Source organism: Bactrocera dorsalis, chromosome 1 (genome assembly GCF_023373825.1).
Source record: "Bactrocera dorsalis isolate Fly_Bdor chromosome 1, ASM2337382v1, whole genome shotgun sequence".
Taxonomy (NCBI): Eukaryota; Metazoa; Arthropoda; class Insecta; order Diptera; family Tephritidae; genus Bactrocera; species Bactrocera dorsalis.
In genome coordinates, this window is record NC_064303.1 from 86,838,662 (window position 1) to 86,862,683 (window position 24,022).

The 24,022-nt window shown below is 37.1% G+C and overlaps 1 protein-coding gene across 3 annotated transcripts in view; it reads left to right on the forward strand.

The window, feature by feature from the left end:
- LOC125775789 (uncharacterized) overlaps positions 1-24,022 on the forward strand; it is a 162,221-nt gene that overhangs the window by 94,492 nt on the left and 43,707 nt on the right. For all 3 annotated transcript variants that reach the window (XM_049446579.1, XM_049446580.1, XM_049446581.1), the window contains one exon: positions 21,303-21,339. In XM_049446579.1, coding sequence (XP_049302536.1) covers positions 21,337-21,339 — 3 coding nt within the window. In that variant the 5' untranslated portion in view covers positions 21,303-21,336. The remainder of the gene's footprint in view (positions 1-21,302; positions 21,340-24,022) is intronic.

The window sequence follows — 24,022 nt, forward strand, 5'->3', positions numbered from 1 at the left end:
CGATTTAACGCCTTTAGACTATTTTTTGTGGGGCTACGTCAAGTCTAAAGTCTACAGAAATAAGCCAGCAACTATTCCAGCTTTGGAAGACAACATTTCCGAAGAAATTCGGGCTATTCCGGCCGAAATGCTCGAAAAAGTTGCCCAAAATTGGACTTTCCGAATGGACCACCTAAGACGCAGCCGCGGTCAACATTTAAATGAAATTACCTTCAAAAAGTAAATGTCATGAACCAATCTAACGTTTCAAATAAAGAACTGATGAGATTTTGAAAATTTTATGCGTTTTTTTTTTTAAAAAAGTTATCAAGCTCTTAAAAAATCACCCTTTACATAGAATCATACACGGGTAGGGTGAGTTTAGGTTATGTCGATATGAAACAAAACGATCTGTTAAACTTTCCTAGAATTTGTTGTGACAGCCTTTCACTTTTTTCGTTTATAGCGTTATGAACCATTGTACCATACATTCATTATTTTGTACCAAATGCACCCCAAAGCACGCTAGCAATGGCTGCAGCTACATCATGGAAGATGAGGCCCATTTCTGGCTTAATGGTTTCATCAGCAAAGGAAATTGTCACTATTGGAGTGAGTCAAATTGTGTCATTCAGAAAATGGCATCCTTAAAAATTGAGCGTCTATTGAGGATTGTGGAATGGCGGCATTATCATTCCTTATTTCTTTCGAAATGAGGCAGTAAATGCCGCTACAATCAATAGCGAGCATTATAACACGATTTTTACCGACTGTTTTCCTGGAATTTGATGAAATCAACGAAGACGAACTCCATTTCCAACAAGACTATACGCCGCCTCCTGTTTCACGTCTAAACATAGACACATTGCGTGCTAAGTTTGGCGGCTTGTTAATTTAGAGAGTTGGCCCAGTGGAATGGCCGCCAGTATCATGCGAGTTAAGGTCTGTAGATTATTATTTATGTGGGTACGTTACATCAAAGGTTTTCGCCCATTACTTAACGCAACGCTCGAGGACCTCAAATACAACGTTACCGAAAACGAGTTTGTCAATTAGGTTGAGGCAGAAATTATAGGGATCTTCGTTATTCTTCTAATGCAAATAAGGAGTGAACTTAAAATTGTAATATACTACAATTAATCCTGGAATCCGACCGTTTCTGTGACGAACCTTTGGACAATATTATGTTTATAATTTCTGGATGTCAACCATCACTTCTCAAAAAAGTCCCAAATACCCAACAAGGGTTCAAAACAAATCTAGTATGTATAGTATATCTCTGAGAAAGTAACCTAACCCCATAATGTACTATATGTTTTTTTCAACTGTGTATTTAATTTTTAAACATTTTTTCTGTTTACAAAATGATTCGTACTCTCGCAAATCTGCCAATTGCCACACCAAACAACAGCCACAGACGAATCTAACGGAATGGCAAAGTTGTCAACAGCTTTTGGGCGCATGGTGGCAAAATCAAGACACTTGTGGGCCGCAACACGCAAGTAGTTTCATATTTTTTGCTTATTTATTTTTTTAATAATGCTGAGTGAATGGCTGCTGATTTGGTGTGGGCGCAGACGATTTTGGCCCGATAACGTTGTCAATTTAGCCATCGCGGCTGCCGATGGTTCGCTCAGATAGGCTTTTGAAGCTTGTAGGTAGCAATTTTATTATATAAGAACGGCATTTCGCAAGCAAAATTATATTTAATAATGGAAATAAAAATGAATAATTTGGATTTTTGTTTGCATAACACTAACGGTAAGTGTTGGACATAAAAGGAAATGCTTGAATTTTAGTGGAATGAATTTTTAAGAGAAAACTCATTTAATTAATAAATATAAATAAAAACTGTCTACTGAAACTAATTATGATTCGAATATGGTATGCTTTAAATGAAGTAGTTTTTTATATTGCGGTAATATCTGAATGTTTTAAGTTTCATAAGGCCAAGCATAATGTATAAGGTGGTCCATTTCGAGGTTTTAAAAAAAAAAACAACAAATAGAAAAAAGACAAACGATGTGATAAAACATGTACTTGCTGGCCAATCAAATTTGTCTCGAAAACGTCGGAACTTCAAGAGCTTATAGTAAAAGTACTTCCTCTACACAATTACTAGATTTCAGAAACTGGTTGGGGCTAGAGGGCTGAAGCCCCCCCCCGAAATAAGGAAATTTTTTAAATAAATCGCAAATAAAAAAGATTTATCGCTGACTGAATCTTTTGAAACTCTTATACACAACTCAGCTCAAACCTATAACAGTCGTACGCAACTACACTAGACGGTGACTGAAAACTTATCAAAAGTCATACTTAAGCGTTGTACAGATCTCCATCTTGATATGGCGAAGTTGGTTGGCCAGGGATATGACGGAGCAGCAAACATATCAGGGCATTTAAGTGGAGTGCAAACCAGGATAAGACAACTGTATCCGAAAGCACGATATGTTCATTGCGCTAGTCACCGATTGAACCTTGCGCTTTCTAATACTATGTCATTACCTTCAATACGGAACTGCCTTGGTATTGTCAGTGAAATAGCAAATTTATTTAGAAACCATTCAAATGCAAACACAACTTTCCAGGACGTTATACAGAAGCACGCACCAGAAAGCAAAAAAAGACGACTTGTTCGCCTTTGTGAAACAAGGTTTATAGAAAGGCATGAAAGCATTATAAGCTTTGTGGAGCTTTTCAAATTCATTGTACTAAGTTTGGAAATAATTTCGAGTAAGACATGGTCCATTTCGTCTAAAGCATCAGCCTTCTTAGCAGCGGTAGAGAAAAGCGATTTTTTGCTTAGTCTATTCGTCTGTGAGCAATTGTTCAGCTTAACGCTGCCACTGTCTGTGTAACTCCAAGAAAAATCTATGGATTTTGTATCAGCAATGAACCGAGCCAAAGAATTAATAAGAACTCTGCACCAGATAAGAGAAACAGCGGATGGTTTTTTCAACGATATTTTCCAAACAGCATCACAAATGTCTAAAGATCTTTATGACATAGATCTTGTAGTGCCTAGAGTGACTTCGCGTCAAACTACTAGTGCTAATCCACCTTGCACAACCCCTGAAAGCCACTTCAGAGTTACAATATTTATTCCATGCGTTGATGCTCTGATTCAAAACATGACAGAACGTTTATTAGTGAATGAGGATATACTCTCGTCATTTCAAATTCTACTCCCAGGTTTTGCTGCAATTGATAATGCCGAAGAATTAAAAAATTTAACTATTTACTTCGAGGAGCAAATATCAATGACAGCATTAAAATCAGAGTATCGATTGTGGTGTGCCAGCTTATCAACAATAGATCCAACCATAGAAGTGTTGAAATTACTGCAACATTGCGATGCAACGTATTTTAAAAATATTCACTACCTGCTTACAATTTAACCAACTCTTCCAGTGAGGACCGCTTCCTTCGAAAGAACTTCTTCAACCTTAAAAAGAATAAAAACTTTACCACGCAGTGTGATGGGCAATGAGCGGCTGAGTGCACTTGCTGTTATTGCAGTGCACTGGGATATTAAAATAGATCCAGATGAAGTAATTAATGATATGGCAAACAAGAAGAAAAGAAAAATATTACTTATTTAAGTTACAACTACCAAATAATTTAAGTAATACGTATATGAATTTATATTGTTTTTTTTAATAAACAGAAAATTCAAAGTTTATATATGTTTTTACTTCAGCCCCCTCCGAAATGAAAAGCTGGCTACGGGCCTGTTGTTAGCTGTCGGGTATTCTATATTTCTTACAGTGTCCAAATAAAAGGTAAGAAAGAAAACCACCTTTGTTCTCCTCTTCAAAGGTATGGATACATTCGAAAAATTTGGGTTCCAAACCCAGTGCAGAACCCTGGGGAGGGCTGATTAGCCTTCTCACTTTAGCTTGCCTTCAAACGGATGTTTTTTGGCTACCCAGAGGATACTTTGTCTAAAGTCTTAAGCTTCTTTAGCCATATGTAAAGAACTGTTTCTGACCACTCCCAAGTGAATAGCGCTCAGAAAACTTTCCTTACTTGCCTGAACTTCTAAAGATGGCTTCATCCTCCAACCAGATTATAAAAGTGAAAAATTGAGTTTCCCTTTTCTTCTAAGGCAGCTAGCTTAAAGCGCATTCAAATTCTAGCATTGTTGTGTAAAAACCGCTTAACAAATTGCCAAAACTTTTCTTCAGACTTCAGGCAAGTTGCAGCTTTGTTGCATGAATTCATCACAGCGTTTGCTCTCTCTTCTTTCTATTCGTTCTTCAAACAACTTCTTGCGCAATGCCATTCTCCTTTTATATTCCTTAATTTCCTACAAACTACTTACAACTTCTTCCACATGCACCACATGCTCCAGCTGCTCTCCTTGTTGCAAATTCACTGCAATGATAAGTTAATCTGCACAACAATGCTTCGTGCATTCTGCATGTTGCAACAATTTGTTACTTCGTGACATTTGCTGTTGTCACTCAACTCGAATGCATTGTTGCCGTTACTTCACATTGCAGCAGCGTGCACTTCGCTGCCTTCTAAGCAGACTCCCGCTCCAGCTAAGCAATAAATGCGGAAAGTAGTGAAAGCGGCTTGTAGTTTTGTTGCACAATATTTCTATGTTGCACCACATGTCGCGGCATGATCTGCTTGTATGAATGTGTGTGTAGGAAACGCGTGCAACTATGTTGCAACCGAGTCGGCTTGCTGACATTTGTGGCACGTTTGCGCTGATTTATGCGCGTCGCAGCACCTTCTGTGCTGAAATTTTCTTATCTACTTCCTTCTTTTTGTTCAAATAATCTTTTTTTCGTCATTGCGAATTTGTTTTTTGTTGCGTTTTCATTTCTTTTTCGTTTATTTATTTGTGGCTGCAAATGACATGCGATTCGTCTGCGTTTTCGTGGGAGTTTCAGCGTCTTCTGCGGTTTTCTACCGTTACCGTTGTGCATTGCAAGTACTCGGCGCTTTATTTGTGCTTCCGCGAATGCCTTCGTTGATGACTTCTGCATTCAATATGCGGCAGCTTGCCACACAATGGTAGCGCTTGCTTGGAAGCTGCTTCCGTGCTGCGCCACAAATACCACATATCGCTCATGTAACGGTTTGCCGGCTGGTGTACGCTTATGAGAAGTTTGTGGTAGAAACTCATTTGACTTGGCGGCGTCACTTAGAGGAAGATCTTTTGTGATTACGAAATCAGCTCAGTTTCTGATGATAATGTTTGCGGTATTCACATATGATAAAGTTAAAGTGCAATTCACTTTTGTTGCCGTTTAACGGTGTATATTGAGTTACACAATAGTATTTCATTAAAATTTCGGTACAATTTAGTTTGTTTTCGCTTCTTCTGGTAGGACTGTGTTAATTCAAAAGATTTTTCAGTATATATTTACATCTGTTTCTCTTCTACAAAACAAAGTGAAAAGTTCTACAAGCCATTGAAAAATAAAAAAAACTCTCTTTCATCTGGGAGCTTAAAGCTCTGTTGTATGACTACCATCGAGTTGGATTTTCAAGCATAGAAAACATGAATTAAAGTTTTGCTAATCAAGAAAGTCAACATAATGAAGAACCTCCGGCGGGAAGGGTGGAGCGTCAGAATGTCACGCAAAGGCGTGAAAACAAAAGACTGAAAGTCTCTAAGGCGGTTTGCTGTTTCTTCTAAATTACAAATACAAGCGCTTCGAGCCAAGCACTAGCCACAGTTTGAGACAAGAGTAAAGAATAAAAAAAAAAAAAACAAGAAAATACTTTACTTGGGTTGCACCGAAGCTATAATACCCTTTACATATTCACTTTCTTCATACAAGAACTCAATTTAAATCGTTCAGTTTGTATGACAGCTATCTGCTATAGTCAACCGATCTGAAAAAATGTATTTGAAGATTATACCGTTCTTCTTCTTTTTCTTTATTGGCGAAGACACCGCTTACGAGGTAAAAGCCGAGTTTACAACAGCGCACCAGTCGTTTTTTCCTTTCGCTGTTTGGCGTCAATTGGAGATTCCAAGAGTAGCCTAGTCCTTCAAACGGAGTGGAGGCAGGCACTGTGCCGAATACTCTCGGACCTGGAGTGTTTTTATCCATTCGGACGACATGATGGTGGTGTGTATCGATCCTCTTTTCACGGGTCTTTTCCAAGATTTGGCGCGTCTGTTCCATTTACATCGATTGTATGTATCCGGTTCCAACAAATGAGTAGCTGCTTGGTGAGACAAGGACAAGATCGAAATTTCAGAGCGTTATCTCAAAAACTGAGGTATTAGTTCACATATATATACAGACAGATCGACGGACAGGGCTAAATCAACTCAGTAATATACCCTGTTCAGGGTATAAAACTCAACAACAAACTACAAGAGCATCTCATGAGAATATCGAACACTAAACAAATAAAAAGCTTGCTTGTGGGAAGAGTCGGTTTGGCTCCTTCTTCGCCTTTGGTGTGGTGACAATGCCACAACATGATGGCCGTAGAGTACCGTACTTGGTTGGCTATGTTAAATTGAGTATGTAAATTTGTAGAGTACAACGATGTGAAGATAAAATGAATATAATTTAAGCATACAAGCTAACATACATACAGACTTCTTCATTGTGCTGACGCGTGGTACACATTTATATATGATACCAACCCAATTCCCTGCATTTGCTGCCGACAAGCGACTAGGGAGTACATAGTAGATGATGTCTAGCTTCGAGCAAAATAAGATGTGTTGTTGCAATAGTGAGTATATGATACTTGTGGCATGTATTTTTTATAAAATTTCATATACGAATTGAAGTAATTATTTTACCAATTCTTCCATAAAGCTAAGCTGAGTCGGTCAGTAGTGTTGAAAATATTTTCCAGTGTTGGCATTTAATGTGAAGTAATACGTTTAAATATTGCAGAAAGTCCAGAAATTTAAATCCACACAGTACTTCAAATAAAATTTAAGTGGCAGATACAGATTAATTGTAAACGATTCATTTTACGTTAGCCTCCAAGTGAGCTATTGTAGAAGTAAAATTAGTTCAAACAAAGAAAAAATGCTAAAAACCAACAAAATATTAAAATTAGTGTTAATTTAAAAGCGTAGAGCAGGAAATAAGAAAGACTCAATGTATCTAAAGTCAAAATATGTAAACTTAACACATATGAACTTACTATTTTTAGTTTACCTTAGACAAACTCATCTTAGGTGCAATGCTTCAAACTAGCTCCAGGCTACTTCAAATTTAATGTGTGATGGATATTTAGTTGGCTTTCATTGCTGTATGTCTGCACGTAAACATTTAATAAGCTTAAATCTTTTAATTTTGTTACATGTTACAGGCTATTTATGGGACTAGGTGTAGTCAGATGACTTACATTAAAAATAACATTTTTAAATAATATTTTTCCAGTAAATCATTTCGTTTAAGGTTTCAATTTGACTTAACAAATATTTGAAAAAAAAATCAATTTTGAAGTAATGGCTGCTAGTGTTGATTTGGTTCCAAATGAAACTCCTTACCATCACCACTATCACTTATTGGAAATTTATTTAAAATCAATCAAAAAACAAAAATAGTTTTATTAATGAGAGATGATGCATTTCGAAATTCCCTACTTTTTTTAACAAAAAAAAAAACACAGAAACTTCAAATTTTATGGGGAATTTTTATTATCATTTGAAAGAACATTTTTTGGCATTTATTTTTTGAAGATTATTTTTTTCAAATGTTGGCCTCGACTACGTCTTAAATGGTCCATCCGATGAGTCCAATTTTCGATGTCTCCTTTGTACATTTCGACTGGTAACTGGCGAATAACACGCGTGATGTTTTGCTCCAAGGCGGAATTGTCCGCATAGACGTTAGACTTTACATATCCCCACGGGAAAAAAGTCGAATGGTGTGATTTCAAGCGACCGGCCCAAAACGTGAAATTCTCTGCTCACTGAAGTGTTCTCTTAAAAAATCCATTGATTGATGCGATGTGTGCGAATTGGCGCCGACTTGTTGAAATGAAATGTTGCCGAGATCATGAGCTTCAATTTTAAACATCAAATAGTGGATTTTCATAACGCAATGACAGTCGCCATTAAAAGCTACGTTCCCACCGGCATCATTTTTGATGAATTATGGCCCGATGATTCTATCGACCCAAAAGCCACACCAAAGCGTGGTTTTTTCTGGATGAAATGGCAGTTCTTGGATCTCTTCAGGTTGTTCCCCATCCCAAATGCAGCAATTTTGCTTGTTTACATACCAATTGAACCATCTTGAGGATCTTCTTGAAACTTTTTAAGAGCCGATATAGGGAAGCGATGTCCACTCATGCGTGATCCTCTACTTAGATCACCTATTAGATAAGCTGGTGCCCTAATCGAATTAATACTGAAATATGTCAGGTTTGGAGCCATCTTATTCTCAAGCTGAATATTCTAAGTATATCTCACATCTTTGGAAAAGTGTTTAAGCTAAGGTTCCAAAATTGGATAAATATGCATATGTTGAATCTTTTTCTGAGCTCCTTAGATAACTAGGGTCTTTCATACTATTTACAAATAATACTTATCTGTACTGTTTACTCAAGTATAGTCTGATAGATTGTTTTTATTTTTTAAAGAATTCAAAAGAGAAGTATCAACACAATATGGATTGTCCAACGTAGCATCCATTTATGTAATCATTTATATCATATGTATAAACACAATGGAAATCCATTGTGGGAAACCCTATATACATACCTGCTATTTAGTTCTCTCAATGCATTAGAAGATTCTTCATGTTTAGATAAACTGCTAACAATAGCGACTTTGATTCTTTCTTTCATTAAAATTTGTGCTCATTTGTGGCCTAAAGCCGCTGGGATTGCATGTTGAAGAATTCCGAAATCTGATTGGGATCATCTCCCATATCACGCCACATGCATTTTTGTCATGAACACATACATATTTATACCAAGCCGACATCCGAGCGCTTATTTGCTTAATTGAGCATGCGTGAAGGAATTGTAATTATTTTAATATGCATGGCATATACCCAGAGGTATAAAATATCTTTAAACAAGTGTAATGCGAAGCTTCCGTTTTTGAGGTGACTTTTATTTGAGTGCAAGCTGTTCTTCTTTTATGAACCTTTTGTTTGTATTTGTAAAATAGTGATTTTTAATGCTGTGTGCTACAAAATGTATGAGCAAGCATATTCAGCACATTCTTGGCTTTTCTTAGTTCCAGTTTCGAAACTTGGGAAAGCACAAGTTAACGGTTGTACAAAAAAATGGAAATTTTGAAAAATAATCTAATGCTTTAAAGTTAAAAGTTAAAGTTATTTATAGGGAGCTATTACTTATTGCAACTAGACCAGTGCAGAAGCCTTTTAAAACGGTAAAAAAGTAAAAAAAAAATCTTTGCAAAAATCCAAAATTGATTTATTTGAGTTTTTCACTTAAATTTTGAGGTTTTGTAGGTCTTACCGTTTTATGGAAAATCGAGATAAACCGTTTCTGACTCTTAAAAATTCAACCGTCTTTTTGTAGCATTTTATTGAAACTCTCTTCGGGGCTTTCAATTATGCGTACACATTTCTTTAACACCACTGTATTCATTTACACTCAACACTTGAGTGTAGATATTTATGTACTCCGTATTTTTCTGCAATTGCTCTTTCATTCATTTTTCAGTTGGCCGCCTTTTCATTTAATAAACCCTATATTTGATCAAATTGCCATTTACGTGGCAATTACTCGTGCACCTGACAGCTGTTTGTCCAACCGCAACAACAAAATATGACAGCAATTAAATTATTAAATGGCAACATGAGTGTTTCCCGTAATGATTATGTTGATTACAATTCAGCTTGTCACTTCTGACAGCGTCTGACAAAGTATACTCTGGAATTGCCATTGAAAAACGACGAAGAAAAAGAGAGTAAAGAAGCAGCATTTGCGGCTTATGCCTAGAAATTTGTTCAGTTTTTGAAATCTCAAGCCAGTTTAAGTATTTACTCATATCACAAGAAGGCCTTTAATATCAAGTGGTATTATAATAACTCATTAACCCCGATGTCATATTTTTAGTGTTATGAATCAATTTCTAAATTATCTGACCTATCCGTATTAAGATCTAACATTCTATGCAAAATTTGGCATTTTAGAAAACAAAAAAATTCAAAAAAATTTAAAAATATTCTTCATTAAGATCTTTTTGTAGATCTTTTGCGTGTATTTGAACCAATTGTCAAAGCACTTTTGACATTCTGATAGAGGTATCTCCAAAACATGCCTTTTACCTAAGGTGGGTATCAAAAAACCATAACATTGAAAGATAAACTAATCGTTTACGAACGGAAATTAAAAGAAGTCATTCAGTGCCAAGTCAGGTTTATACGGAGATGACTAATCAAATCAATGCTTTGAGTGCTCAAAAATGCAGTTGTCTCAGTTTCGAGAGTTAGCATTGTCGTCGCGAAGAGTGATCTGTCTTCGACGGTTGGTTTTCCTGATTTCTTGAAAGACAACTGGCAAACAAATAATTGTATACTACTCAGAATTTACTGTTCTGCCTTGTTTCAGTGGAATGGTTGCGACGTGTCCAGTTTTTCCAAAAAACAAGCAATCTTTTGCTTGGAAGTGCTTCGTGCGCGAACAACTTTCATTGGATACGGGTCATCTTCAACCATCTATACAGTCGACTGCTGTTTACTTACGTCTTGATACGCATAAATCTACGAATCATCACCTGTCACGATGTCATAGACGTGTTTCGAAGCACCGCTTTGGTATTTTCTGTACATTTCGCTCGAGCAATTGATACGGAACATTTTTTGAACGATTGACAAATTGTGTTTGATCCAAGTTGACAAATTTTTTAGCGGTCAAATGTTTATGTAATATTGAATAAGTGCTACATAACATTTAATTCAGTCCTTCATTGTTTTTTGAAAAACTACATCCATAAGTGCCTTAAGGACCACAGTAATCTGAACTATTTTTGGCGAGTTTGCTGTTACTATTTTTATATGGTTCTCTGCTGGTATAGCAAAGATTCGGTCACTAATGTTTACCTTGAGCTAGACAATGGTTCGATGTTTCCAGTATTGAAGTTTTGTTTTCCTCCTACTACCCATTTAACCTAAGTGTGTGGTTCAAGATGAAAAAGAACAAAAGCCGGAAGCTTTAAGTTTTTAAGTTTCTCAAAGCTTGAAATCTCCATTCCTCTTAAATTAAACTGGTGTTTTAATTTTATAGCGATTCTAAAATTTTATGAAGCTTCAATAAATAAATAAACACTTTTGCGATTTACTTTCCACTTTCGTCAATATTCATCATGCCGTGGGCCATTGGAAAATTGCTCATCTCGGTTACGCTTAATTACAGTAATTCATCACAATTTTTTCATATACTTGTATGCCTACAGTACATTGTAGGTGTAGTACATGTATATCAAAAGGGGCCTCAGCAACAATACCAACAAAACACTTATTGCAACAATCTCATATTATTAATGTCAATGGGGAAAGAATCAGAGGTCATAAAATATTCGCAAGCTTTTAGGAAAAAAGAAAACGGAAATCAGTGTAATGTGAGAGGAGAGTAAAGGAAGAAGTGCAAAACAACAAATTTTTTGTATTATATGAAATATCGTTAAAGGAGAAGGTGAAGTGTGAGATAAAGCGAGATATTTTTTCAAGTAGTTGGAATTGAGGTATGCATTTTGCTATGTGATAATTGGGGTTTATACTTCGAGAGACTTTCATCAAGGTATCTTAGAAACCTTTTGCAGAGTACCAAGGGGAAAAAATAATAATATATAACGTGTGATCCAAGTATAGGTATTTTTTATAGCCTTTTTACGCGTGAATCGTGTCAAGCTGTCATGCTATTTTTATTCAGTACTGTTTTGCATTTTATCATGGATGGTCCTACGCCTGAACAACGTTTACAAATCGTTCAAGTTTATTACGAAAATTCACGTTCTGTAAAGAATGTGTGTCCCGCGCTTCGCTCAAATTATAGTCGAACATAATCGGCCTTCTGAGCATACTATTCGCAACACCACCCATCTTGAGACCCAGCATTCATTATTGTATAATATTCCATCAAATAGACTACTTCTAGCACGCAACATAGAAAATGTAGTAGACGTAGCTGAGAGTGAACACAAAGACCTTGGAGAGTCGATTCGGTGCCGTTCAAAAAACCGGTTTGATGTGGTTTGTGGGCCGGTGGAATCATTGGTCCATATTTCTTCACGAATGATGCCGGTGAGAACGTAAGCTCGAAATTTCGACGACATTTAGTTTCAATAATATGGCGCCACTTCCCACACATCGCATCAATCTATTGATTTATTGAGAGATCACTTCTGTGTGCAGATATTTTCCCGGCCGATTGGCCACCAAGATCGTGTGGTATTGCACTATTCTACCTTTTCATTTGTGGATATGTAAAGTCTAAGGTCTCTACGGACAATTCCGCTTCGATTCAGGCCTTAGAGCAAAACATTCCCCATTAAATTTGAAGTTTCTGTATTTTCTTGTGTTCTTCAAAAAAGTAAGGAACCTTGAAATGGATGACCCTTTATTTATGAAAAAGCTAAAGCTATAAAAAATTAATAAAATAAATGGATAATTTTTTATCAATCGAAAATCATATAACGGATCGTTTGATAATCCGAGTAATCGGTCAACTGAGGGTCGCAGATTTTTATGAAATTTTTTTTTAGGTTCTTTCTAAATTATAAACCTCCAAATTAACGTAAATATCTTACATCTTTATAAAATCATCACAAATTTGCTAAATTTTTTTCTTCTTTTATTTTTCTTCAATTATTCTATTCACAATATTTTTATTTATTTTTTTTTATTTAATTTTCAGGCAATCCACTAAATTCGTGGGTTGAGTGTAATTAGCGCACCACAAACATTGCCTATTCCCTTTTAAAGCTCTTGAAATTGCCCTAGATTTTCCTTGCTTATAATAATTCCCACTTCATTTCGCTTTGTGGCATCGTCATTTGTTATTGTGCCCGCCTGGGGTCCAGCATTTCGCACACCCTTAAATTGCCAACTGATTTCAGTGCTTAATTTACTGTTCATTTTGCTCCAATTTCCTTTATTTTGTTTTACGCTCCCTTTGATTTATTCCTCCTCCATTTCTCGCAAGTGGAGTCCAGTAGCTCCAACGGTTCTATGCAAATCACTGCTTTGTTTCTGTGTGTTTGTATGTGTTTGGTCTCATTTCGCTTGCTTCCGTTTTCTGTGTTGATAATTTTCCGCTCCAGTGTCTTCTCGCTTTGGTTTGGTGGTCAGTCCTCTAATGCGCTCGACTGAGCAAAGCATTGATAAAGACAACATACTCTCGCATAACGTGCATTTATGCGCACATAAGCACTTCTATTCGCTCATACATAAAGGGTGATTTTTTAAGAGCTTGATAACTTTTTTTAAAAAAAAAACGCATAAAATTTGGAAAATCTCATCGGTTCTTTATTTGAAACGTTAGATTGGTTCATGACATTTACTTTTTGAAGATAATTTCATTTAAATGTTGACCGCGGCTGCGTCTTAGGTGGTCCATTCGGAAAGTCCAATTTTGGGCAACTTTTTCGAGCATTTCGGCCGGAATAGCCCGAATTTCTTCGGAAATGTTGTCTTCCAAAGCTGGAATAGTTGCTGGCTTATTTCTGTAGACTTTAGACTTGACGTAGCCCCACAAAAAATAGTCTAAAGGCGTTAAATCGCATGATCTTGGTGGCCAACTTACGGGTCCATTTCTTGAGATGAATTGTTGTCCGAAGTTTTCCCTCAAAATGGCCATAGAATCGCGAGCTGTGTGGCATGTAGCGCCATCTTGTTGAAACCACATGTCAACCAAGTTCAGTTCTTCCATTTTTGGCAACAAAAAGTTTGTTAGCATCGAACGATAGCGATCGCCATTCACCGTAACGTTGCGTCCAACAGCATCTTTGAAAAAATACGGTCCAATGATTCCACCAGCGTACAAACCACACCAAACAGTGCATTTTTCGGGATGCATGGGCAGTTCTTGAACGGCTTCTGGTTGCTCTTCACCCCAAATGCGGCAATTTTGCTTATTTACGTAGCCATTCAACCAGAAATGAGCCTCATCGCTGAACAAAATTTGTCGATAAAAAAGCGGATTACGGAACACTGATTTTGGTAATAAAATTCAATGATTTGCAAGCGTTGCTCGTTAGTAAGTCTATTCATGATGAAATGTCAAAGCATACTGAGCATCTTTCTCTTTGACACCATGTCTGAAATCCCACGTGATCTGTCAAATACTAATGCATGAAAATCCTAACCTCAAAAAAATCACCCGTTACTTGCACTCGTAGTCGTAAATACTTACCCACATATTTTACTAAACGTAGCTCTAATCACACTTGCTCATACAACTACCTGCTGATGCCGTCAGTATTTACATGTGTCGCTACATGAGTATTTTTCATTCCACTGTTAGCAAGCACATAACATAACATAAATCTTTTGTATACGAGTGTGTGTGTGTGGGCACTGCAGCTTATTTTCACTGTCAAGGGGAATTCTATGATTAATTCTCTTTTATGTTCCATTTTTGATGTTTTTTTTTTTTACTTTTTTACTGATAACATATTTGTACTATGTTTTCATTACTTATTTTTGACGCGGAAAATAAAATTGTTTTGTGAAAATAATTATTTTTACAGCGTACCGGTTTCACTTAATTGTACTGGGTGTTTTTTTTAGACAAGGGGACGTATATGATTTACATTATATTTTAATAATAATTTCGGCGACTTCTTCAATCTACTCCTGAAGAAAATCATTCGAACTACAGATCTGAATAGAGAAGGTACAAACTTCTATAAAAGTGTACAGCTGTTGACATACGCCGATGGCCTCAACAGCCAAACTCACTCATCATTCCCATCATCTAATGAATGGGCGTTAAGATATTTTGAGAGAAAGGTTCTGTGGAAGATTTATGGTATTTTGAGCATTGGTAACGCCGAATATCGCAGTCTATGGAATGATGATCTCTACAGGATATACGACGACATTGACATAGTTCAGCGAAATAAGAGACAGCGGTTGCGTTGACTACGTCATGTTGTTCGAATGGATGAAAACACTCTAACACTGAGACTATTCAACGCAGTACCCGAGAGGGGAAGCAGAGGAAGAGAAAATATGCGCCGAATATCTCGTCCAATGTGTCCATCGTCTCGCCTTTATAGTGTAGCTAATCGACCTCACACACACCAACAAAAAAGCGGTGTTAAATCGCATGATCTTGGAGGCCACACCACAGACCCACGACGTGAGATAATGCGCACATCCAAATGTTCCTTCAATAAATTTATTGTTTTGTTGGCTGTATAGCATGTAGCGCTGCCTTGTTGAAGCCAAGTGTCGTCCACATCCTCAAATTCAAGCAGAAAAATATTATTAATCATGGCTCTATAACGTTCTCCATTGACTGTAACATTTTTACCGGCATAATTTTTGAAGAAATACGAACCAATGGTTCTCTCTGCCCATAGACCACACCAAACCGAAAATTTTCTTACTATCGTAAGAACTATAAATCTTGCTTTCTCCTTTCATAGTTGCGTTGAAACCCTTATTTAGGAGCCCTCAACCAAACCACATATCTCTGTTATGCTTTTTGTAGATTACCATTTAAGTTTTGGTACAGGCAGGGAGTAGAGCTGTATCTTAATTCCTTTTGAGTTTGCAGTTGAGGAAAATAATGTAATAGGGCATTCCCATTTTTAACGCTTCTTCTCCCAATGGCCCCCGCCATGTTATGATAGCTGTAAGTCTATATACTCTTTTCTTGGACCTATTTAATAACTCTTTAGTTCTTGTATTGTCACATTTTGACCTTATCTGCTTCAAAAGTATTTTTCGGTTAGCCAATAATGCTCTGTGTGCATTTTAAGGACATATTTTAAATGAATACCTGAGGTTTGATGTAGTAGAATTGTAGAAAGATTTCTAATTGGTCGGCCTATATAATTTTAGCAAGGAATGAATATCGAAAGCGTAAAATTAATTAAAAAATCTTCATATAAAGGATTTCCTCTCCTTCTCTGTTATCGGTTCATGAGTACGAAGAAAACGCAAACCAGTCGTGAAATGTGGAAATTTATGAAAATATTTAAAGCAAGTATCTATTAAAAGGCAAATTATGATGTTTGAAAAATAAAATTCTTTCTCGAACACAATCATATCTGTATATACATAAGTATGTATATGCGTGCTTACTCTGCCAGCTAATTGAATTACTAATCAATATTTAATGCTCCCTCAGTCAATTAATGCTGCTATCCAGGTTGTTGCCTACCTTTACTGCGCTATCCTCACTGATTAAGCCACTTAATTAGTTGCGCCGTTATTAGCAGCAACTTGTAATGTTCCCGGGAATTTTACGGCATGCGACTAATGTCCTATTATCCAGTTATTCAAAAGCCAAGCAACTAAAGTGTTTATTACGCAATACAAAAAATCAGTGTGAGCGCAATAGCAAAACTGTAACAAACTGATTTTAATTGAATTAGATAGAAAGTAATGACATTAACTCAAAACTAACTGCAAAAAACCAATCCAAATGCAAATACGAGTATATACCTGTAATTGCTTGTTTATTTATTGACACAAAGTTGGCTCAACCATTCGTTTCAACTTACTTAACACGAGTGGAGTGCCAGAAAAAGCTGTCAGTCACAGGAACAGCTGACACCATTGGACATTTTTAAGGAGAAAATTATTTTTCAATTGTGGACCATACAAATATTTACAATAAAAGTGTTAATTCCTAAGTGTATATACCAAATTAATAACTTTAGTTTAAAACCAGAAGCTCACATGACAATTTTTGGTAGAAATGGAGAGAAAACGACATGAGTTAAAATCAGACGGATATCTCAAAGACTGAGGGACTAGTTCGCGTATATGGCATACAGAAGGCAGATATGTCTACATCGACTCAGTCCATCGTGCTGATCATCATTATGGAATATATTTTAAAGGGACTCCGATGTTTCAGTCTACTTCGTTTAATCTGTTGGGAGTATAAAGAGAAATGATTTCAGGTAGTCTGTGACTTTACATCTTGGTTAAAAAGTATCGGAAAATGTTTATTGTTTAACTTTCTCTTCGCTGACTGACGGAAAATGTTTATTATTTTCGCAGTTGTAATAACTTTCCATATAAAATATTAACAGTAGATAGTAGAGGTCCGGCGGTTCAGAGCTATGCTTCTATTCTTAAGAGTTTACTACCAGTTTAGAGCATACTATAAATTGAGTGAAGTATCAAACTACATCACTTTATAACTAGTCAAGCAACTTGACAGAAAATTCTTTGCCTTTCTCCCATAATAGAACGATACTTAAATGGTTTATTATATTTGGTCCATAATTCAACTAAATATGTGTTACTCTAACTTTTTAATTGATATTGAGATTGATATATTTATGAATGAGATGTGTTTCTTCTTTATTGGTTTAGACACCGCTTATGCGGTTTTAGCTGAGTTTACAACAGCGCACCAATCGTTCTTCCTTTTTGCTTTTTGTCGTCAATTGGAGATTCCAAGTGTAGCCAAATCCTTCTCCACCTGGTCTTTCCAACAAAGTGAAGGTCTTCCTTTTCCTCTCTTTCCCTCCGCGGGTACTGCGTCGAATACTTTTGGAGCTGGAGTGTTTTGTTTGTTCGTCGAGAGAGGACTGTACTACTAAATTGCCTACTCAGTCCGAAGTAGTTAGCACCTGTTGGCATGAGTTATTCTGCATTGGACTTAGAGGCTGACGTTGTTGTTGGTGTTAATACCGGTTCCAAGATAGATGAAATTATCTACGACTTCGAAGTTATGACTACCAACAGTGTGCGACGACTGTTTGTTTAAAAACGGAAATATTTCGTCCTGTCCTCGTTCACTACCTGTACACCCTTGTAGAAAATGGTATCTTCTCCATTTAGTTCTGCAGCTCGAATTAATTTCTCCAGGAGTAGATTGAAGAAGTCGCACGATAGGGAGTTGCCTTGTCTGAAACCTGGTTTGATATCGAACTTCTCGGAGCGGTTCTTCCCGATCCTGACGGCGCTATTGGTATTGCTCAACTAAGATCTGATATATAAGTCATCAAAACATGAATACCATATATATCAGTTACTTGTTTGGTAAAAGTAGATATGTTGAATGTTTAGCCTAGTCTGTATCACAACTAGCTATAAAGTAGTTTCTAACTAGTTGAACTTGCTGCAGGTATGTTTTAATCATTGCGCGCATTTACATTAATGCGAACACTAATAAATAGATGTTCGTCTCAGTGCTTAATTAAGTTGTTGCCGTACCGGGAATACTAACTACATCGAATGGCTGTTACTTTGAGGACATCGCTTTGATTTGTAAGCATTGATAAAGCTTTGGAAGCTGGAAGTGGTGCTACATAAAACTACGCTAATGTTCAGCTGTACCTTTTAATGTGTGAATGAGGATAATAAGGAATGTTGAGGATAATGAGACAACCAACCACATATCTCATTAGTCTGTCTACATATGCAATAAATTTGTGAATCTATTTAGATGCCTACTAAACAAGGCAAAGTTTTTGGGTGAAATAGTTGTTGAAGTGTTGCGTAAAATTTGCGCTCAGCTCAGCGTGGGCTCGCAACATTTAATTAGTAAAAATGTCTAGGGACTTATAAAGCTGATGTTCTTTCATGAATTATGTGTGTATGCTCGTGATTGTGTATAGCGTTAGTCCTTAATATAGTTAATCTCTTTGCATGGTTATGGACACTGCAAACATTGTTTAGTACACAAGTTCTAGCGCTAATAGTTATTATTCAAATCACTTATGTAACTGTAAATTTAAATACTCGGAACGTTAAGCTCACTAACCTTTTACTTTCGTAATATACGAGATATTACCTAACCAAAAACAACTTTGCCTTTGAAATGTAAATAATTTGTTTTAATTATTTCCTTCACGTAATCGCTGCAGCTTGTATGAGCGAGTATTTTGCAATTACGAATGAATATTAATATAAATTAAATTCATAAATAAAGTAATGTTATGCAAGAACTATTACTATATTTTATGTATATTATCGAAAGAATATGACTATTCAGTGGTCAATTTATTAGTACTACTTTTTCTGCGTTCCTACGTAACTGGCATGCAACTCTGGCAAATAGAATTTGGAATGTTGTCTGGCGCAGTCACAATAGCAACAACTGTCTTTATCAACTTTTGAACTTTTGAATTAAAACAGTCACCATCTTAAGCCAAGCTTTAGTGTCTTCATAATCGGTATCTGAAAACTAAGTTAAGTCAGGTTAGATTACATAAATGGTCGATCGACATAGTGATCTCACTTGGACTGCTTATACACCTGTCTATTTTGATAGTGAGAACTCCTATAAAATTTATCATAAAAATCTTTATAAATCAGCCAAGTGCTTTCTTCTTTTTAATTGGCGTAGCCACCGCTCACGCGATTATAGCCGAAGTTTTCATTGGGTGTTTTTTTTTACGTGGCGGGTCCCAAACCTAGCGCACCATCCTATGTAGGGGATGTTTCGTCTTCTCACTTTAGCTCGCCTTAAAACGGATGTTCTTAGGCTACCCAGAGGATACTTGGCCAAAGACCGGAAGTCGTGAGCTGCTTGAGCCATATGTAAAAGAATCGTTTCTGGCCACTCCCAAGTGAATGGCGATCAGAGAACTTTCCTCACTTGCGTGAACTTCTACACATGACTCCACCCTCCAAGCCAAGCGCTTTAAGCCGATTAAATTTGTTGTGAAATTCGGTTATGTTGCAAAGGCTGGGTGTTTGGGGAGGAAGTGCTTCTATATTTCCATCTTAGATTCTTCCATATAACTTTATCAAAATTTTTAGCTTTACAGCATGAATGTCTTTTAGACAGTGCCCAGTAGACAAGCAGTTCAACAAATTTCCTGCATTCTTCTTCAGATCAGAAGAATCTCGTAGTTGGATAGAAGCAGGTCTTTCACCAACGCCGGCTAAGCGCACGCGAAAACATTGGTCCCCTTCTAGAACGTAAGATGGAAACGGAGATCCAACTCGTTCCCACTCTGATGTGATCGAGGTATGGGTGCCCCGACTTGTTCGCTTATCGGCTTTTCAGTTTCCAGCGAATCCGCTATAACCAGGCACCCAAACGAGTCTGATGCTCCAGTAGCTTTATGCTATTTCTAGTGAGGGCAGTTCAGTAGCCTGAAGCTAAGCTTGAAGGAGAGCTCGTTACAAAAGACTCTCCACCAAAACTTCTCTCCTAGCTTCGAATTATCCATAAATAATCTCACTGGCTATATCAGCACGATTTCTCCTCGTTTACATATCTCTCCTGTGTATAGTATGTGAGGGGAGAAGTATCCACCAGAAGTAGCCTCTGTGACGCAGTGGTCCAAGTTTCTAAGAATGAAATTAAAGGAGGAGAGATTTTCAGCGTGACTCTGTTTGGACCTCTACATATACACATCTTCTCTCAGCCTTTCAGCACAGCAGTGCTCCTGTCGTATCGATGAGTGTTATGGGTAGAAGGACATCAAGTGCCATTATTTGTGAAACTAAGAAAGTATATAAACCGATGTCATTAAGTATTAACGTTATTCCGAAAATGGACAATATAGTTGGTTGACTGAATATTTTGAAACTCGGTAGAAAACTGTGTAATATTTCAAATTCCACAAAAAGTGGGTGATTTCACGTCTATTGGGTAAATTTTGTGGGTCTCTTTATAAAGCATTCAGCTTCTGATTGTTAGGAAGTGGAATACAGAAGAATTGTCGGCCTTTTTTATGCTGTCAACATAACCTTTATTATTGACCTGCTTTAACGTGGTTTATTCGGCTTCGGCAGAGGTGAATTTTCCACGACTTACGGCCGAGTTTATCGTCTGTTTCCAGGTCGAAAGCATAGATCCAAAGCTCACCGCAAGTAATAATATATTCTATGATGTCCTGATAGTCGGAAAACATTATTTCGCAGAGTTTAACGCGACGCTATTTTTCGAAAAAACGGATGATTTTGGAATCAATTGTGCTTTCAGTGCTTTTAGGCGCAAAGGATCTTTCAAATTAGGTTTCACTGATCGTTCCGATATTCCAATGTTGTCAAAACGATCTCTGACTATGAATCGCCGGTTCGTCGTCAACAGGTTCTCGTCCCTCTTTGAATAATTTGTACCAATCAAAAATACTTGTTCGTGACCAACAATTATCACTCAAGGTCCTTTCCAATTATTTATGATTTATACTTAGATTATCACAGCCTCGTATATAAATTATTATATTAATAAAAAAAAATTTATTTTCATTACAGAAATTGAACCAACCCCCAAAAAATAAAAAACAAAATGGTGAGTTTGTATAAAATTTGTTTAAAATTAAAATAATTTCTATGGTTAAAGATAAATTTGCAACACTTTTATTAACTAAATATTGTTTTGAGAATATACTTTTAAATGACTACTTACTTGAAGCAAGGATTTTATTCTGATCGATCCGTTCGTATGACAGCTGTAAGCTGTAGTGATCTGATCTGAAAATTTTTTCGCAGATTATTTCGCTGCCTTAGACAATAATAACAATTTTCAGATCGATATCTCAAAAACTGAAGGACTAATGGGCGCACATACGAGGTTTGACAATTAAGTAATGAGACTGATTTTATTGCCGTGCTTGTGGTAACCCTGTGACCTTGAAATTCCCTTTCTCTTTTTCCGGCATCCCTCCTCTCTCCATTGATATATGTACCATCGCCCTAGCTTGTTTAGTTCGCCTGCTGCGTCAAGTTGAGTAGACGTGTGTTTGTAGCGCTCGTCACGAAAATGGAAAAACGAAATCAAGAGCAACGCGTCACGATAAAATTTTGCGCCAGATTGGGCGAAACAGCTTCGGAGACGTACTGCTCTTAGTCGAAAACCAAACGCCAAAGCTCACAATGGTTGTCTCCGCGCGCCCCCTGACCGAAAAAAGCTCGCATGAGCAAGTCGAAGGTGAAAACGAAGATTATTGTCTTTTTTGATATTTAGCCGAAGAATCGTCTACAAAGAATTCGTTCCACCGGGGAAAACTGTGAATTAAGTCTACTATTGCCAAGTACTCGAAAGATTGCGCCCAGACATCGCTCGTAACTGGATCCTTCATCACGACTACGCGCCGTGTCACACCGCCCTCAGCATGTCCCAGTATTTGGCCTCTAAAGGGATCGCTGTGTTGTAACAGCCATCTTATTCGCCCGAAATGTCACCATGTGACATTTTTTTGTTTCCTAAAACAAAATCGGTGGTCAAAGGAACCCATTTTTAGTCGTTTACGGACATCCGGGTGGCCGTAACGAGGGCGGCGAGTGCGTACATCCCAGTCGAAGCGTTCCAGAAATGTTACGAAGCATGAAAATCGCGCTGGAATCGCTGAATAGCTGCCCAAGGGGACTACTTTGAAGGGGATGGCAGAGTTGTAGAATAATTTTCAAATATACGGTTTTTATGGTATCAGTCTCATTACTTAATTGTCATACCTCGTACATACATATTCCACAGACAGACAAGGCTAAATCGACTAAGCTTATCATGCTATTCATTTATAAATATAAATATATACATATATTTCAAAGGGTCTCCTACTTTTCTTTCTGGGGCTTACTGTTCAAGGTATAAAAAAGCATACCATTCAATTTGTTTCAACTTAAATCTGAAATGCTTTAAAAATGCATTAAATACAATGCGGCAATAACCAGTGTTGGTAAACAGCGTCGCTTGTTTGATTCTATAAATCCATGAACTGTATTTAAACATAAAGTGAGTGTAAATATGAAAGCCTATTTAAGTTGAGCTGGGTTTAACTGTAATCGCCAATTGTTGTGAATACTTTCATGGAATTCGCGATGGAGTTAGTTGAGGGAGAGGTGCCACAATGGCGTGGTGTATGGACCAGAATAGCATGCAACTACACGCAGGTGCCCGCAAACCACAATGTGTAAAACGTGCAACCTGGCCTGCAGCAGGACACGTGGTCTCATTAGGGTGCGGAATAATTTCCACATTTCTAATGTACAGATAATAAAAATGAGATTCAGTCTTATCGCAATTTTGTGTACTAAACACACTGCTCTGCTAAAATTCGGAGATTCAAGCACTGATACATTAAAATATATATAAAACATAGAAATGAGTCCCACCTTAATGTATCATAAATATGCACGCTACTTTAAAATTCTGTTTCAATATTGCACAAAAATCATATTTATTGGTCAAATGTCACAGACGCAACACAACAAATTCAACAATGCAAAAACAAACAACGGAACCAGAAGTGGATTGGTTGTTAAAATTAATATAACTGTATAGCAACGGTAAATACAAACATGCAATGAAAGGTGGAAAATCACTGGGGATTAAGTGAAAAAGTGCCATTGCGCTCAGCGCAGGCATATTTGATCGTTAATGCAAATTGTTGCATGCGTGAGGAATCAACAAATACAAATATTGAAATTAAAAACTGTTGCCACCGATATGAAATATATAAATACCTATGGGCATTTGCATGAGCGAAATTCTTGTGAAAAATCACTTTTCATATTCCAAGAGAAATGAAAATGATAACAAGCAGTTTTTTTAATTTTTTTCGGTTTTTTGCTTTGAATGTGCTTCTTCTACTTTGGCACTACGACAGTGGGTCGGAAAGACAAAGTTTCGCCAGTTGCGAAAGCTTGGCTAGTTCCAGTGGTGCATCCCAAGTACAGATAGGTCCCTATGCACTTGGTTCATCCATTGTATGCATTGGCACCCTTACTTTGGTTGTCCACCTATGGGCCTCACAAAAGAAGAAGTTTCTCGCTGGTGCACAGCTTTCATGCAAGCGTCATAGCCTAACCAGCGCATTCGTTCACCACAAAACAACTTCTTCCGCTTCCGCCTTTAGGCTGGAAAAGCTTGCGTTGACGGCTCTACGATATCAATATCATTTGCGTACCAGATACATACATTCAGAGTAGACAGCGCCATTGAGTTTTAGATTAGTGGCACGCAACACTTTTTC